The sequence below is a fragment of the Chionomys nivalis genome, chromosome 8 (genome assembly GCF_950005125.1).
Source record: "Chionomys nivalis chromosome 8, mChiNiv1.1, whole genome shotgun sequence".
Taxonomy (NCBI): Eukaryota; Metazoa; Chordata; class Mammalia; order Rodentia; family Cricetidae; genus Chionomys; species Chionomys nivalis.
Window position 1 is genome coordinate 92,801,811 of NC_080093.1, and position 18,786 is coordinate 92,820,596.

At 41.4% G+C, this 18,786-nt stretch overlaps 2 protein-coding genes across 2 annotated transcripts in view; both read left to right on the plus strand.

Annotated features, from left to right (window-relative positions):
* LOC130879730 (tripartite motif-containing protein 30A-like) overlaps positions 1 to 18,786 on the plus strand; it is a 136,647-nt gene that overhangs the window by 52,087 nt on the left and 65,774 nt on the right. The window lies entirely within an intron of this gene.
* On the plus strand, positions 3,659 to 16,843 carry LOC130879733 (tripartite motif-containing protein 30A-like). Its single transcript, XM_057778518.1, has 7 exons — positions 3,659 to 4,084; positions 4,746 to 4,841; positions 5,492 to 5,722; positions 13,803 to 13,825; positions 15,598 to 15,698; positions 15,972 to 15,998; positions 16,245 to 16,843. The coding sequence occupies exons 1-7, from the start codon at positions 3,665 to 3,667 to the stop codon at positions 16,841 to 16,843; spliced, it is 1,497 nt and encodes a 498-aa protein (XP_057634501.1). The 5' UTR covers positions 3,659 to 3,664.

Genomic DNA, 18,786 nt, shown 5'->3' on the forward strand with positions numbered 1-18,786 from the left:
AAGACAGAGGAGGTGAAAGGGGAAGAGAGAGACTGTGTGTGAGAACACTGGAATCCCACACTTACTGAAGTCACAGTCTTTCTTTTCATTTGGGACACCGTACCCTTATATAGCCCAGGCTAACCTCATCTAACAGACCTGTGCCACCCTCCCTAGACACTGGGTTTACAGGTGAACACTGCAGCCCCAGGACATTTCTGCCTTTCAGAACAGCACAAGCTCCTGACTGATTTTAATGCTATAAAGACTGAAAGATGTCTGCTGATAGGAAGATCCTGAGAGCCATGAAAGGACAGGGAGCAGGGAATCCCAGCTCCACCCAAGCTAATGTAGACACCAGAGGACACAGTCCAGGTCTCCTGTGTCCAGGTTGATTGGAGGACTGTCATGAGCTGATCCTCTTTCCCTTAGCTCTCCCCTTTTCTTCATCAGCTTTGGAACCCTCCTGCCTGATCTTAGGCATCGACTCTCTTTACTGCTCTATGATATGAGATATTACAATGCACACATTAGAGTTCTCCAGGTTTTAAACTTGCCAGCATATAGTGAGTACACATTAGGTTGTTCCAGATAATGCTACTTTGTAAATGAGTCCTGGGACAACTTGTTTGCCCAGCCTATTTGGAAAAAGAACCATTTTTCATATGACTTCAGTACTTTGAAGTTTCATCATACAAAAAAAAAATGCTTTTACCTGCAACTTGATAGGCCATGGCTCGTTGACATCCATGGGAGGCCTGCCCTTTGCTGAACATAATGGGAGAAGGAGTTGATGGGAGGGTGGAAGGGAAGAGCTTGGGAGTAGGACTAGGAGGAGAGGAGGGAGGGGAAACTGTGGTCAGGATGTAAACATAACAAAAAATGAATAAATAAAAAGAGTGTTTTACGTATTTCTGTAGGGGTCAGCCATGATAAACTAAGAATGGGCAGGTCACCCAAAAGAAGTTCTTTACTTCCAACCATTATCACCTGCCAGAGTAGAACTCTGGCCATCCATAAATTTAAGTAAGAGGCCTGAGTCTCAGTAGTTTACCCTAAAGCAATGCCTGGTTGCAGGAGGAAACACAAGCTGAGATTACCCAACCACTGCCCAAGAACAGACCATTAAATGCTGTAGATAGGATTACCTGCCAGCACACATTCACCAGGACAACTCTAGACAAATGTCATCCAATCAGAAGTCCTGAACCTCAGAGACCTCTCACCCCCACCTTATTACTATAAAAACCCAATTCTAATTGAGCTCCGGGCTCTCCGTTTATTCCAAAACGTCGGACATGGAGAGAGATCGAGTTTGCAAACTTTATTAAAATTAAGGTTCATTGCTTTTACATATGGGACTCTTGGTTTCCTTGTTGACTTTTGTGGGAACTTTGCAGATTTCGGCATAACATTACAGAGCTCAAATTCATCAGGAAAAGACCGCAGACTCAACTTAAATTATAATTTCTTGGATTTATTAATTACTCCTAGTAGGCCAACAACAGCCTAAAGGACAAATCAAAGGCTTGTCACACATGAGGTTGGAGGAGGAGTGTTTTAAGGTGGGCAGCCAATTATCTCATTTGTGTGGAATGTGTAGTGAGTAAGAAACTGCTTGAACTCCCTCAGCTGTGAGGAGCTCTCTCACACAGCAGTAAGTGGGTTCTTGAAGCCAGAGGAAGCAGTTACTTCTCCCATAGCACTTTTACAATTTGGAGAAGGGTAGCAAGGAGGGAGAGTACCAGGAGCTTCTCTTTTAGGAATATAAAATGGATGTCTATACAGAATGAAGTTTTCCTTATCCATCACATACCCCAGCCACAAAACAAACACTCTGTCTGTAGCCATATTGTTTGAACTGAACGAACCTAGTTTTTTTTTTATTAGTATCTTTTTTTAAAAACGATAAATTTTGCTGGAATGGGGGAGCATTTGAAGGATGATAGAGCAACCTAGTGCAATGGAAACATCCTAAAATATATTTAAAAATATATTAATATATTTAAAATTATATTAAAATATATTAAAAAATCCTAATGTTGTCCCCTACTAATGGAGGATGTGAAGTCCCAATAGGCAATTGCTTGTCATCAAACAAAGCTTTCAATGGTTGGACTTTATTGCATTCAATAGAATTGTTGGACATATTGGCATTTAATTTGTATTTTAATAAGTAAAGTTTGCCTGAAATTTAGAAAGCAAAAAATTTCCACCGACGGTCAGCCTCACTTACCAGGCAACAGTGACATACATCTTTAATCCCAGTAGCCACACTAGTTTTCTATAGAAACCAGGCAGTAGTTGTGCTTGCCAGTAAACCCAGAATTAAAGAGGATTATAAAACAGGAGGTAATACCTCAGGCTCAGGCTCATACTGAGATCCCTGGAGGCAAGATCACATTTTAGACTGAGACAGAGGTAAGAGCCAGGCACTGGCTGTTTCGCTTTTCTGTTCCTCAGATTGAACCTCAATATTTGTCTTTGAGTTTTTATTAATCATGCTTTATAAGACAAAGGGTTGCCCTCTAGAAAATGACGGTGGAAACTCCTTGCCTAGGAGCACACCCACAGAATTCACTGAACATGAAGAAGTTGAGCTGGCACCTACATGGAGCCTTCACCTCTACATTCTAGTCTCTCTGGTAAAGGAAGGTCCTCTGCAGGCTACCAAAAGAAATGTAAACACCAACCAAGTCACAAAGCCTTCACCTACAGTCTGTCCTGCCTGTGAGATATGCTAGCACAGCGGTGGCACAGAACTGGTGGCAGTAGCCAACCATGGTCAGATTTGAATGAAGGCCTGTACCAAGGGAATGAACCCATACCATACATTGCATGGGTAACCAAGAACCAGAGGCTAGGTTTCCAAGAGACCTACAGTAAAAACCAAACACTGTTGGTCTATAAAGAAAAAAGGGAAAACAAAACAAGTAAATGAAGTTTTATTTTGTTTTGAATTGTATATTTGTGGGCCCCCTGTATATATACATACACATTTGAAAGGATGGTTGGGATAGTCACAGATGGTGGATTCCTTGAAGCTGGAGTTACAGGTAGCAGTGACCTGCTTCATGTGGGTGCCAGGAAGTCAACTAGGATCTTCTACAGAGTAATAAACACTCTTAAACAATAAGAAGAAACGTTGCCTATGTGCATCAGGAGAAGGGCTGTGTATACTCCACATCAGCACCAAGCTCTCTGGCAAGAGACTGGTAAGCAGAGGATCAGAGGGTCGCACTGACTGGTGCTGATTAAGGAGGAAGTACAGTGGGGGAGAAGTAAATAGTTTGATGCTTGTAACACTGAAGATGTGATTTTGTCTTGGGAAAGAAAGGGAAGGAGAGAAGGTCAGTTACATGAGGCTGATGGAAGGAAACACTATCTTCCTGGTCTTCAGTGGAAGGAAATAACAATCCTGCATCTGAAATTAGTCATTTTGGTTGAAATATAGCAGAGAACTTGAAAGTATAACAGCTTTCTCCTTTGTCATGTCACTGAACTTCTCTCTGTATTTCTCTCCTTTGTTCTTTTCCCTTATCATCGAGGGCATTCATTGATGTCTTCACAGTTCTGTGCTGATTTTCCCTTTCTTACTTGTCCCCCTTCTCATCATCCCAGTCACTCAGGTACCTGAGCAGAAGTGTCAGGCGTACGGACAGACAGACTCAGCATCACAGCAACAATGGCCTCATCAGTCCTGGGAATGATCAAGGAGGAGGTGACCTGTCCTATCTGTCTGGACCTCATGGTGGAGCCTGTGAATGCAGATTGTGGTCACAGCTTCTGCAGAGCCTGCATCACACTGAACTATGAGTCCAACAAACGCAAAGAAGGGGAGGGCATCTGCCCTGTGTGCCGAGATAGTTACCTGTTTGGGAATCTGAGGCCTAATTGGCACATGACCAGCATAGTCGAGAGGCTAACACGGTTCGAGTCCAGCCCAGAGGAGGAGCAGAAGGTGAATGTCTGTGCACAACATGGAGAGAAACTCCAGATCTTCTGTGAGAAGGACAAGGTGGCCATCTGCTGGCTTTGTGAGAGATCTCAGGATCACCATGGTCACCAAACAGCTCTCATTGAAGAGGTGGCCAATAAGTATGAGGTAGGAAGTGGGACACAGAGCAGGACACAGTAACAGATGGGAAGTCCCCACTTTGTGTAGACTTTTTTCAATGTTCATGTCAGGTTCATTCATATGATTTAATTCAGTATCATAAATCTCAACAATGGGGCTAGTAAATGAATGGCATATGGCAGTGACGAGAGTGTCTGTGTGGCCTGTGTAGTGTCACATGACTCACTTCCAGAACTCTGACTGCTGATGAATTTGAGGGTATAGAGGTCTATAGAGGAGTCCCAGGACAGCCAGGGCTACATAATAAGATTCAGGTTCAAAAAAATTTGCAGTGACAGTTGTGGGACTTGTGATGTATGTATATATTTATAGGAAAGAACAGGAGAGCTAACAAAATTTCCCCAGTTTTCTGATGCCAGAATCAAAGTGACAGGTGTCTACTTGGTTGGATGATTGACTAAAAGAGATTTCTGTGTTTGTCTATATAGGGTTGTGTGTAAATGCAAGAATGAATTGAGGTGGAGAATGAAGATTTACCTACTTTATGGGCGTAAAACATGGCACAAGATATTTAAAAGAGAACATTCTTAGATCTCCTGTCTTTCCAGAAGGGTTTCTTGGCCTTTGGCTGGTAGCAGCTGTCCTGCTAAGCACACAATTTGACTCTGCTACATTTCCTCTCCCACAGGGGATGCTCCTGTCTGCCCTGGAGATGCAGATGGCTAATGAGGAAATATGTGACCAGTGGGAAGACGACCTTCAAAAGGAGAGAGTTTCCTGGGAGGCAAGTGGAGACCCTACCTTCTAATGGAGTTAGCCTGATGCCTGGGAAGGACCTGGGCAAGAAACTCCCTGGCTCTTTATTTCCTGGAGGCTGATGGGGACAAGAGGCCTTGATTAGTCCTCTCTGCCTGTTTCCTTGGAGCTGGGACTGCACAGAGAGTGCATCAGAGCTGCGCCTGACTGTTTGAGGAGCTGACACCATGGCAGGGGTCTGGTGATAATGGCATTGAGTCCTGGGACTCCTACTGTGGTGCTTTCTGGAACTCTGATTGTTGGGAAGAAGCTTGGGCACAGTCACAGGTTTATTCTTGCGCTTAGCTTCTCTCGGGGGATTCAGAGGTAGAATGAGAAGTATGCAGGCAGGACTAGGAGTCTGGGAGAGCGGTGTGAAAACTGAACCACAGCCTTGCATCCCAGTTTGGCTCAAATGATCTTCGTAAAGGTGACCTAAGATCTGTGTTTGGGGATGACATGGACAGACCCCGAAAAGAGAAACATGCTTCCCTAAGATTCCCTTACCTACTCAAGCTCATTCCCCATGAGAACTCCCCATCAGAACAGTGGTTTTCTGTCTCTCAGTCCCATTAGGAATATCTCTATTTTTACAACTTATATAATTTTGAATAATTCTCTCTTTTCTTCTCCCTGAAGAACAAAATACAGAGGGATGTAGAAAATGTCCAGAAGGAGTTTAAAGGACTGCGGGAATTCTTGGACTCCAAGGAGAAGAATGAGCTGCAGAAGCTGATGAAAGAGAAAGAAGACATTCTGAAAAGGCTGGAGCATTCTCAAAATGAGCTGGGGAAACAGAGGGAGTCAGTGAGAGACCTCATCTCAGATCTGGCATGTCAGCTGCAGTGCTTAACCATGGAGATCCTGGAGGTAAGACTGCAGGAGGTCCAGCATCTGAGAGTCAGGACACCTGGAAACCATTCCCCTCCCTCTGTGCTGCTGTGATCTCCCTGGAGAGGCCAGTCGGGCTCTCTGGGCTCTCCCTGAACTCTTTCCTGTATCAATCTCAGAAACTGGGAAGTAATTGCTCACATGGAATGCAAAAGGAAATTGCATGTTTTAGTTTTTAAATACAGTACAGTAGCAGAACCTTGAGAGATCTGTTGCATCATGGGTAGTTACTATTCTATTGCAATGTGAGCATGCATGAAAGATATTCAAGAGTCATTTGTCATTTCACCTGAAGTTGATGTCCGGAGAGTTCCACCCCCACTGCTTTTGATTCGGTGATGTGGTCAGTGGGAGAGGAGTTGCCACCCAAGATCTCAGAGAGTGTTTCCTCCATTGTTTTCGATTGCAGAGTTGAAAGGTGTCCTCTCTATCCTTACAAGTATAATGTTTGTATTGTATTTTATCACTATTGCATTTTTAAATACTTTAAACCAAAGGCATATTCTGGTAATGAATATCTCTGTAGTAGTTTGTTTCTTTCATCTCAGTTGTGAATTTTATTGACCTTAGTAGTTCTGGCAACTTATCATATGCCTTTAATTTATTGGTTTCCATTGTGTTGATTTAATTATTATTGATATTGCTCATTTATAACCTATATTAGATAGAACTAGACATATTTGGCTAAACTAAATTTAGCTAACATAGGCAGTAACTACAGCCACCATACTCTACACGTCTAAAATTGCATCTCTTAACCAAAGAATCTGCCCACCTTTCTCTTCCTCCAACCCCTGATGACCCAAATTCTAATCCTTACTATTGTGAGGTCAATTTTTATACATGAGACATATATAATAATATCACTTAGTGTTGTTTTCTTCTGTGTCCAGCTGGTTTAGTATAACATAAATTTTCTGAGTTCATCAAGTTACTGCAAATGGCAATACTTCTAGGTTTGAATGTTTAATATTTTGACATTGTACGCTTATCATATCATTTTATCCAATTTTATCCATTGATCAGTTCTCCAGTTGACTCAATTTTATCTACTATGATAATGACTCAGTGGACATGAGCATACAGATATCTCTATGAGGACAAGTTTGAACATCAGAATTCACCTATAACCCAAATGATTAGTTCTCCCCAGAATTCTTTTTACTATGGAATCTGTTTTTTGGTTTATGTTATATAAAATAAAGCCATGTGTAGCTAAGCATCTACTGCCTGTGATCCCAGAACTTGAGAGCTTCTCATCATACACACACACAAAAAAAAACATGAGATGCACACAATAAAAATACAATATAAGCTTCCCAACCTACCGCCAGGTGTGCTGGTTCCTGCCTTTGATCCAGTAGTGGGAATGCAGAAGCAAAGGAAGCTACCTGGGTTCAAAGCCAGTCTGGTCTATACGATGAGTTACAGTCCAACAGGTTTACAAAGTAAAACCCACAACTGCCCAAAGTGAAGATAGTAAGAGACTACAGAATGCCCAGTTTAAATGGAAAATATACACTATACCTTAAATTTAAAGGCACAGGGATTATTACGGAAGAAAGGCAGAAAACACGCAAGAACCAGAGGTGATGGGTGAGTACAAGGGAAACCCTGATTTTTGGACATAACTTAGCAGCAGCACATATTAAATGCCATTGGTTGTGACACCAAACCCTGTGCAAGTTGAAACGTCATCAAATTCAATTTTGGAAGGTGGACGTTCTTAGATAGTTAAACCATATCCAAGAAACAAATGGTAATTGACCCAATTATATGCATATATGGGCAATCCAGGACTAGATGTGGTTCTATCCATTGTTCTCCCATCATTATCGGATTGCATACACATACTTTCAGGTGGCATGGCAAGTAATTAAAACTGCTTGAAATCTTTTTAGGAGGACAGCTCTCCCTCTGGCAAGAGCTGTTTTCCTTCTCCCAGTGTGAGATTCCTAGAGACATTCCCATTTTAGAGGGGATGATTATTTCAAACTTTTATCAAATTGGGACACACATAAGTCTCTTTAGATTAATTTCTTTTCCTGCCAGCACAATTACAGAAAGATGGAGCCAGAGACTGCTTGTTTGTTTCCCACTTAGTAAGACCTGAAATAATCACACAGAAACTATTTTAATTACAACATTGCTCGGTCAACAGTTTAGGCTTCTTATTAACTAATTCTTAAACCTTAAATTAACCAATGCCTATTGTGTTATATTTTACCACAAGGCTCATGGTATTTTATTAGTATGGTTGCAGGGTGGCTGTCTCCTTCGGCAGCTACACGGCATCTCCCTGACTCCACCTTCTTTTCTCCTCTATCTCTGCTTAGAATTCCCACCTTGCCCTATTCTGCACTGCCATAGGCCCAAAAGAGTTTCTGTTTTAACCAATGGTAATAAAACATATTCACAGCATACAAAGGGGAATCCCATATCAGAAAGAAAAAAGAGACCAAGAGGTATGGTTAGTTCGATTTAAGGATCAAACAATCTTCTGTTGTGGGAGGTCCTTCCGCTCCTCCAGCCAATAGCCGCTGAGATACCAGCCCATTGGGGCATGGTCTCTCTCCCTTTAAAAAAGCGGCTACTTCCCTTCTTGCTCTCTCTTATTTCTCACTCCGCTTCTGGCGACTAGACTCCTTTCCTCATTGCGCAGAGGGCTGTTGTCTGGGACGGTGATCTGTAAGTTTTTTCCCCTTTAAATAAATAATCATTATATTAATCATAATTCCAAACTAGCGTGGGATTGTTTGTGACTTATGCCTTCACCTTCATCTGATGCCCATCGTTTGGTTTTAGGACCCCTCCTTCCCCCGCTCGGCTGCCTGCCTCCAGTTCGGCCGTGGCCTGTGCCTTGGGGCCTGTGCCTTGTGCATGGAGGCAGCAGTTTAACATAAATCATCATGTAGTGGCTTTTCTTGCTGCAGTTCTTTATATTTTCCCTTTAGACACCTCAGAATGACTTCAAGTCCCCACACAGCCTATCGTTTGCCTCCCCACGTGGATTTAAACTCCACAGGACCACGTAGTCTCTGCCCGCATGGATGCTCTTTTCTGAGTCGTTTTCAAATCTTCCTTGCAAGCGCAGCTCTTAAGCAGCAGGAACCAGAGCACGCGGTTACCTGTTGCCGAAAGCTGCAACCCCTCGGGATGACTCTGTCACGTGGAGGCATACACGGCTTCCGGGTTACTCTTCTCTACCCCTGGATTCTGGGTTTATGGTTCCGTGTATGGAATTGATTTAATTACATTTACTTTGTTGAGCAACTTGCATTTCCCAGTTTTTAACAAATACTAGGTGGACACTGAAACAGGACCCCGTTTTCGTTGCGACTTGGCGACAGGGCCACCTGCTGGATAATAGGTAATATGGCAGTTTTCGTTTCCAACATGAATTTTACCATTTTGGTTACCAAAACAATGGGTTATATCATGCAAGGTTTATATGACTATGGGGATAACTTAATTTACTGGTTACTAGGTTTCAGTATTCTTTTGCATATTCTATCATTTAGGAAGATTATGGCACTCCTAAGAACCATACAATCTTTACTAGAAACTCATGCAGGTCAGGAGATTCAGGATTCAAAAGCTTTGGAATCACAGATGCAGAATGGGAACCAAAAAATTGATACCTCAGTGAAATCACTAGAAACACATGCAGGTCAGGAGATTCAAGATTTAAGGGAGACAATAATAAAAAGACTTGAAATGATTGAAGAAATTATTGGAGCTGGTGAACAGAGTAAGAAGGCACAAGGACAGGATACAATGTCACCACCAGTTATTAGAACTGGCTTACCCAGGGTTTTAGCGACATACCCTAGAATTCATTCTGACAAAGCGTAAACTTCTAAAGGCTCAAAGGGAGTCAGAGAAGCTAGATGGATGCCAATAGCAATGAATGATCTAAAAGAAATTAAGCAAGCTATTGTTACTTTTGGCTTGTATTCTGCATATGTTAAGGAAATGATAAGGACTTGGGCTTCTAATGCTAGAGCTACCCCCCCATGATTTCCATCAGTTAGTGTCTGCAGTTTTAGATAATGGACCTTCCTTGATGTTTGGAATCTATTTCAGAGAAGAATCCAAACATATGGAACAACAAGGAAGAACAAAAGGTGTGGAGGTTTCCCAAGATCAAATTCTTGGTGCAGGAGAATATGCTGATCCACAGGTCCAAGCTCTTTATGATGATGAAGTACTGTGTCTATGTCACTAAGCAGCTTTAAATGCTGAAATACGCTACAAGATCCAGCAAAAAGGGTTGAATCATATACAAGAATTAGGCAGGGACAGAGAGAACCCTTTACTGACTTTCTTGGTGAGGCACATTCTCCACTGTGACTGGGAATGACTGGGCCACTGTTGGCTTGGGGGCCTGCGAGAGGCCCCTCTAGGAGTTTCCCGACGGTATCGGGAAAAGTAATACTGAGCCGGGCGGTGGTGGCGCATGCCTTTAATCCCAGCACTCGGGAGGCAGAGGCAGGTGGATCTCTGTGAGTTCGAGACCAGCCTGGTCTACAAGAACTAGTTCCAGGACAGGCTCCAAAACCACAGAGAAACCCTGTCTCAAAAAACCAAAAAAAAAAAAAAAAAAAAAAAAAAAAAAAAAAAAAGTAATACTGGTCTAAATGATGAATTACACATGGAGGATGAGTCAAAAAAACCCAGTAGGACAGAGTAAACGTATATTTTGGCAGACTTCTATTAATGATCAAAGACCAAAGCTAAGAGTCTGTATAAATGGCACTTTTATTGAAGGCTTATTAGATACAGGTGCGGATGTAAGTATCATTACTCCAGAATCGTGGCATCCGAATTGGCCTCTTCAAGAGGTAGATCTTCAGTTCCTGGGAATTGGAACCCTATCTCGTGTAAAACAAAGCACAAGATGGGTTGAATGCATAGGGTCTGAAGGGCAAATAGGAAGATTAAGGCCATATATAGCCAATATTGCAATAAATTTATGGGGCCGTGACCTGCTACAGCAATGGAATACCCAGATTAACATTCCTGTAGTTCCAGGAACTCATAATTCTGGGAAGGATATGGTGAGGTATTATGGAAAAAGGTCACGAGCCATTCAGGCTGTACAAGAACATACAGCAAATACCAAACCTTTAGAGGTACCAACAGCCCTATCTTTAAAATGGCTAACTGAGAAGCCAATATGGATCAAACAGTGGCCTCTAGCTGAAGATAAATTACAGGCATTGGAACAGCTGGTGCAAGAGCAACTAGATGCTCACCGTATTGAAGAATCAACCAGCCCTTGGAATTTTCCTCTGTTTGTTGTAAAAAAGAAATCTGGTAAATGGAGAATGGTAACAGATTTAAGAACTGTCAACAAGGTAATGCTACCTATGGGCCCACTACAATCTGGAATTCCTTTGCCTTCTCTATTACCAAAAGGATGGCCTCTTATAGTTATTGATTTGAAAGATTGTTTTTTCACTATACTGTTACAAGAAAAGGATAGGGAAAAATTTGCCTTCACAGTGCCTACTTATAATAATTCTCAGCCTATTAGGAGATAGCAATGGACTGTCCTCCCACAGGATATGCTCAATAGTCCTACATTGTGCCAATATTTTGTAAGTAAGCCATTGGAAATAATTTGTAAACAATTCCCCAAAACCATAATTTATCATAACATGGATGACATCTTGTTATCTGATTCAAATAAAGATACTTTAGAAAGGATGTTTGAAGAAGTAAAGAAAGTCTTACCTAGGTGGGGATTACAAATTGCCCCTGAAAAGATTCAAAGAGGAAATGCTATTAATTACCTAGGTTACAGAATAGGGTTAGAGAAAATTAAAATGCAAAAGGCACAAATTAGGAGAGACTGGTTAAAGACTCTTAATGACTTCCAAAGATTGTTAGGAGACATTTCCAGTCTACGACCAGCTGTTGGGATAACACCTGATCTAATAGTTCATTTAAACAAAATCTTAGATGGTGATAAAGATTTTAATAGTCCAAGAAAACTGACAGCTGAAGCAGAAAAGGAACTGACAATGATTGAGGAAAAATTACAGGAGGCACAAGTGGATCGGGTGTACCCAAATCTTAGCTGCATCCTAGTCATATTGCCTTCCAGAATTTCTCCTACAGGGATTCTAATGCAGAGGGAAGATATTATTTTAGAGTGGATATTTATACCTAATAAAACAAGTAAAAAATTAAAAACTTATGTGGAAAAAGTCTCTGAATTAATTATAAAAGGTAAGCTGAGACTTCGTCAACTAGCAGGTATAGACCCAGCAGAAATTATAGTGCCTTTTACTACTGAAGAAATAAAATGGTTATGGGAAGACAATGAACCATGGCAAAGACCTTGTGTTAATTTTTTGGGAGAAATTAATAGCAACTATCCCAAAAGTGGTAGACTTAACCTCATAAAGTGAACTTCTTGGATTCTCCCTAGAATTGTACGTGATGCTCCAATAACTGGAGCCCATACGTTCTATACTGATTGCAAATAAATCAGGGAAAGCAGGTTATAAGTCAGATAAATTTAGTAAGGTGAACAAAGCCCTTATAATTCTGTCCAGAAGGCAGAATTATATGCCATTCTTATGGTGCTAAGGGATTTTAAAGAACCTCTTAACATAGTTACAGATTCACAATATGCAGAAAGAGTTAAATTGCATATTGAAACCGCTGAATTTATACCAGATGAAACAGAGTTGACTTCATTGTTTATCCAGGTACAAGGCATAATCAGGAACAGGCTTTGTCCGAAGTACATAACACACATCCGATCCCATACAGGTCTGCCTGGTCCTCTAGCACAAGGCAACGCTGAGATTGATCAATTATTGATTGGAAGCGTGTTGCAGGCCTCAGAATTTCATAAGAAGCATCATGTCAATAGTAAAGGCCTAAAGAACAAATTTTCCATTACATGGCAACAAGCTAAGGACATTATAAAGAGATGTCCTACTTGTTCTTTCTATAATCAAACACTGTTGCCTGCAGGGAGTAACCCAAAGGGTACTAAGAGAAATGAAATCTGGCAGATGGATGTGTTCCACTTTATGGAATTTGGTAAATTAAAATATGTACACCACACCATAGACACGTATTCAGGTTTTCAATGGGCTACTGCCCTGAGCTCAGAAAAGGCTGATTCAGTAATCACACATCTATTGGAAGTTATGGCCATCATGGGAATACCTGCACAAATAAAGAAAGACAATGGTCCAGAATATGTATCTAAGAAAATGAAACACTTTTTTGCTTATTATAATATAAAACACGTTGCAGGTATACCACTTAATCCCGCAGGTCAGGCAGTCATAGAAAGATCAAATCGTACTATAAAGGATATGCTGAACAAACACAAAGGGACCGGAAATACCCCCAGAAATAGATTACATAATGCTTTATTGACCTTGAATTTTCTTAATGCTAAATGACTGAAATAATGTAGACCATTGGAGCGTGGTCTCTCTCCCTTTAAAAAAGCGGCTACTTCCCTCCTCCCTCTCTCGTACTGCCTGTTCCGCTTCTAGCGACTAGACTCCCTTCTTGATTGTGCAGAGGGCTGTTGTCTGAGACGGTGATCTGTAAGTTTTTTCCCCTTTAAATAAATTACCATTATATTAATCATAATTCCAAACTAGCGTGGGATTGTTTGTGACTTACGCCTTCGCCTTCAATCTTCTTCATTCGGAACACATTAAATTGTGTCTGAATGACTGAAATAATGTAGAAATCAGCTTCTCAAACATGTTAGTTTTAAGTTAAGTGATGGAGGGCTAACATGGAGCATAAATAGAGTCATTGTTCACGTGTTCAGTTAGATGCACAGTAAATTCTATGTAATCTTTCAAATGAACATTTATTCATCTTTGTTCTCCAAAGTCTTGTAGTACAAGATAGATAATAATCTATTAGTTTACATATAAGTCAAGTAAAGGGCCATGCTTTGTGTGTATATCACGTCTTAGAGACTTTGTCTCTATAGCCAGTGAGCCTGTGACCAGGATTTAAAAGAACATTAAGTACATGCTATTAACTATGTTTTTTTCTTTTGTCCTAGGGTGTAAATTGTGTTTTAACAAGGTATGTTTGGGCTGACAGGGATGACCAGTGCTATTGTCTGTTGAGAATGATTTAGTATTCACCTGGAATATATGTCTCATAGGTTTGGAGGAATTTAGACAAATGTTATTCTGAAGTTCCAATAAGAAGGAGGAGGGGGTGGGGAAAGGCAAACTCTTACTGTTTTGTAACTACTGGGGACACATTCTCTTTTAGAAGTCTGGGGAAGGGGAGTCACAGAGTCAGGCTCAGCAGTGGAAAGAGGCAACTGGAGCCACAGGAGCTTTCAGACTCCTTGTGGTTCCATCATTCTTTCCATGCTCTGTGCTTGTGTCTGGCTCTGTCTGCAGCTCACAGGTACTTGATTCACAGATTCATCCTAGATAGGGTATGTCTTCCTTGTCTGCAGTGTTCACAGAATTGTATACTGGGAAATATTCCTGTGTATCTGTGTATTTCACATGGGATAGAAAAGTGAGCACAACTGCTTCATGTGACCCACACACTTCAGAAGACTGGAAAGCTGTGCCCTTGTGTGTAAAGATCACACCCAGGCTGTCGGCAGCAAACTCATGCTCTTGTGTCCAAAGACCTGATCTCCAAAATACCACCAAGAGACAAAATTCAAAGCAAAAGAAAAAGTGGAGTGGGTATGTTAGATAGGCAAAAAGAGGAGGGCTTGGAGAATTCCAAACCGGCAGTGCTATCTACAGACCCAAGTCCTCCAAAATGACATAGTTACACATTTGGGGTTGTCTCAAGCAGTAAGAAGTTGCAGAAGCATTGATTCTCAGCATGAGGACATCTGGTTTGCTTGTCTATTTCTGATTGTCCTTGCCCTGTGGGGTCAGGTGTTGCTGGACTCTGATTGGCTTCTCCCTATGGCTGGGACTGAGGCCAGACTCTAAGGTCAGGCTACAACTATGGACAGGTAAGGGGCAGGCAGATACATCTACCTACTGACTGGGACTGCCTTATGCTGAGGTTTGGATATTCAGTGTTAGCATTAGTTTGATATTTCAGTCTTCTTTTAAAAAACTGTCATCTCTTAAAAAGGAATCTGGAGAGTCAGAAGATGGCCAAGAGTGTCCAGATTGACAAAAGTGTTTGAAGTACTGGCATTCTCCAGTGGGTTCTCCAACTCCACGATTCTATTACCCAGGAGCAGCTTTTGTGCCCTGACTTTAGTTTGTCCTGGAAAACACAAATTTTCTTATTTATCTATCCATTTATTTATTTGTTTGTTTCTTTGTGTCTCTCTGTTTAGTTGTTGGTCTGTTTTGCTGCTGTTGTTGTTGTTTTTCTGGCAGGGTTTCTCTGTTTAGCCTTACCAGACATGGAACTCACTCTATAGTCCAAGCTAGCCTTGATGTCAGAGATCTACCTGCCTCTGCATCCTGAGTAAAGGGATTAAAGGCTGCTGACTCGGTGCACAGCCCACATAAGATTTTTTAGCCACCTAAGTTTGATTTGTTTTAAAATTTGCCAATTGATCATTTCGTAAGAGTTTAGGAAAAAAAGGATACAAATTCAAGAAGCAAGATTTGTGTGTACAAGTGAGCAGCTCGTATCCAGAGAAGTAAGGCTTTCTCAACATCCCGTAGCAAGTGAACAAGAGGGGTCATGAGTGTGTCTCTCATATCTGCAGAGTTAGTATGTACCCTCTTTTTCCCTGCTCAGAATTCTCAGGAGAGCTCCAGGACCTCTATGGTCAGAATGATAGGGAGTGGTAGGGAGACGATGGTCGTCAGATTCACACTGTCTGAGATGTGGAGTCAATCTTTTGTCCCTAGGAGTCAGAATTTAAGACTGAAAGAGCCCAATATCATCTGGAGAAAAGAGAGAAAGATCTTCCAAGCTCCAGATCTGGAAGGCATGCTGCAAGTGTTTCAAGGTGAGAGCAGCTACATTCTGTGGTTACCTGAGGGACTCTAGGGGTGGCTGGGGCTGCACTCTCTGAATAGAGAGTGATGTCTCTGATCATGAGTAGAGAAAATGAGAAGAGCAGAAAGTGTGTCCCAGTGATGTCATCATATTTAATGGACATCATCATTCATCCCGTCCTATGTCACAGTTTCCAGATCTTCCCCCACTCTGCAGAGCACATTGACTTTAATGTACTGATTCCCTTGTTTTCATTTAATGCTGTGCATTTTGATCATTTCAGGGCTCCGGGATGCCCAGCGCCACTGGGGTAAGGAGAAATCCCACCATCAGCCTCTCTCATCTTGATGTCTATCAGAGTTTATTTCTCTACTAATACTTACGTTTTATGATACTGCTCCCAATATGCACAACAATCTGCCTCTCTTTGACCTTAAAAATGACTCTACCAAATTCCCTCTCACTTTCTTCTTAGGCCTCTGCTACTTAAATCACAAATAAGGCAGTAACTTGTTTCTCATGTGACTCTTAATTTGTATGTTTCATTTTTCTGCAGTTCACGTGACCCTGCGTCAACTCAACAATAAGCACATTGTCATTAATGAAGAAAAAAGACAAATACAACATAGAAGTGGTTATAGAAGAAATTTGCAAGTTTCTGAGTTCTATGATTTAGGTGTTCTGGGGTTTCCTTCTATCCACTCAGGGAAACATTACTGGGAAGTAGACGTGTCTAGATGTGATGCCTGGCTCCTGGGAATAAATGATGGAAGATGTGCTCAACCCCAGCTTCCTTCAATGAATCAGCAGAGTGTCAAAGCCAAATATAATTCTGATGCTAACCAACATGTAAATTATCAGCCGAAATGTGGTTACTGGGTTATAGGAATGAGGAACAGGTCTGTGTATAATGCCTTTGAAGAGTGTTCTGTCACCCACAATGCCAGTGTCTTGCTCCTCTCTCTGACTCATCCTCCCACTCGTGTTGGAGTGTTCCTGGACTGTGAAGCTTGCACTCTCTCATTTTATGATGTTTCCAGCCATGGAGCTCTCATCTATAGATTCTGTAAACCTTCCTTTCCTAGTGCAGTTTATCCATATTTTAATCCTATGGGTTGTTCAGAGCCATTGACAGTCTGTGGGCCACCCTCCTAAGCCCTCCCCCATATCTGCACAGTGTCCCCATGTCTGATATCCCATATGTCTAAGCTCTGTGGGATCATTTTAACTTTTTTTTTTCTGTCTTTGCTTGCAGGGAACCATCAAACTGCCTTGGCCTAGCTGCCTTGAGAGGCATGAGTCATAGGTTTTTCATGTTAGAGTTCGTGGCTCTGGGGTACACTGTACCTTCCAGTTCCCAAGAGATGAATGCACTCACTCAGGCATGAAACATTCAGACTATATTGCATTCTCTGTTTGTTCCCCCTAATAGTCAAAGAAGCATGGAAATTTGACAGGACAATAGGTATTAGACATTAATCTTGGGTACCCTGTATAACCTGCAATCTTCATTGTTTCTTGAGAAGCAAATTGCATTGATCCTGGCAGTAGTCACTATGATCTGTTTCTTATAAAAGTATAAAAGTCTGATTGCTCTCAATAAATTTGTCACAGCCTTTATCTTGCTGTGGTCCCTTTACCTGAGACTGCTTCTGTTCCCTGCAGCCATATGAGGTGACCTTGCCCTAATAAGTGAGCACTGGCACTCCCATTTGGTCCTTCTATTTTAATAACCTTCCCTTATCAATACAAACCAGTATGGATTCTTTTCCTTAATCCAATTGCATGTCTGTTTACAAGGTAATAATAATTCATCATTTCCCAAATTCTCAAAGACAATGTTTCTTCCTCACACGGTGAGGTAAGACCTCTGATAACCCATACTTCCTGTTTTGTGGTGCCACAGATGGAAGCAAGGGCCTTGTGTATGCTGAGGTGGTGGTCTTCCCCTGACCCACTTGTCTCAGCTCTGCCAAGTCTCCACAACCCCAATCCTCTGTCACTGACAGAAGATGACAGAAAGTACTGATATGGGATGTACTTCTGTATATGTCTTGCTTTTATTGCTAATGAATAGAGATGATTTGGCTTAATGAAGAGCAGAACATAGCCAGGATAGATGAGATATATATAGAGAGGGAGAGTAGGTGAAGTCAGAGAGATGCCAATTAGCTGCCAAAGGAAAGAGATGCCCTAAACCTGTACCAGTAAGCCACAGCCTCATGATGATACACAGATTAATAGAAATGGATTACTTGAAGATATAAGAGTTAGTTAATATGAAATCTGAGCTAATAGACCAAGCAATGTTATAATTACCATAGCTTCTGTGTGATTATTCTGGTCAGGATAGCTAGGAATAAACAAGCAGCTTCCAACTACAAAGTTCCTCTCCATCTCTTCTATTAGTTTTGAAAATTATATGTAGGTGTCTCTTTAACCTAAGAATGAGCCCTTGGTTGTAGGTTAATTTAACCATATTGCTGTGCTTCATCAACTTAAGAAAGAATCACCTCTAATAATAAACACTAATGCTGTGGGGCAATGGTTTCACCCTGTAAAGATTTGTTTCTTGTACTTGTGAAATTAATACTGATCGCCCCGTAGCCAGACAGGAAGTAGAGGCAGGGCAACAAGAAAGCTGGGAAGAGAGAAGTGCAGTCTGCAGTCGTGACCCAGCCTCAGAGGAAGCAAAATGTGACTGCCTCACCAAAAAAGGTACCAAGCCACGTGGCTAACTCAGATAAGTATTATGGGCTAATGTAAGTTATAAGAATTAGTTAAGAAGAAGCCTGAGCTGATGGGCCAATCAGTTTATAACTTATGGAGACATCTGTTTGATTCTTTGGGGCTTAATGGCTGCAGAACCGAGTGGGACAAAAAACTTCAGTCAAGACGCTAAGACTGTGTTCAGAGTAGCTGGGTTCTAATCCTGCCACTCCACATAGAAGTGTAACCCTGAATAGCAACCTCAAAAGCCTATGCTTTATGGGATTTTTGTTTTTGGTTTTTTTTTTGTTATTATTTGTTGTTTTTTATTTTTATTTCTATAGAGTATACACATACTATAAGTCAGTGTGAGAAAATAAATCTGGATA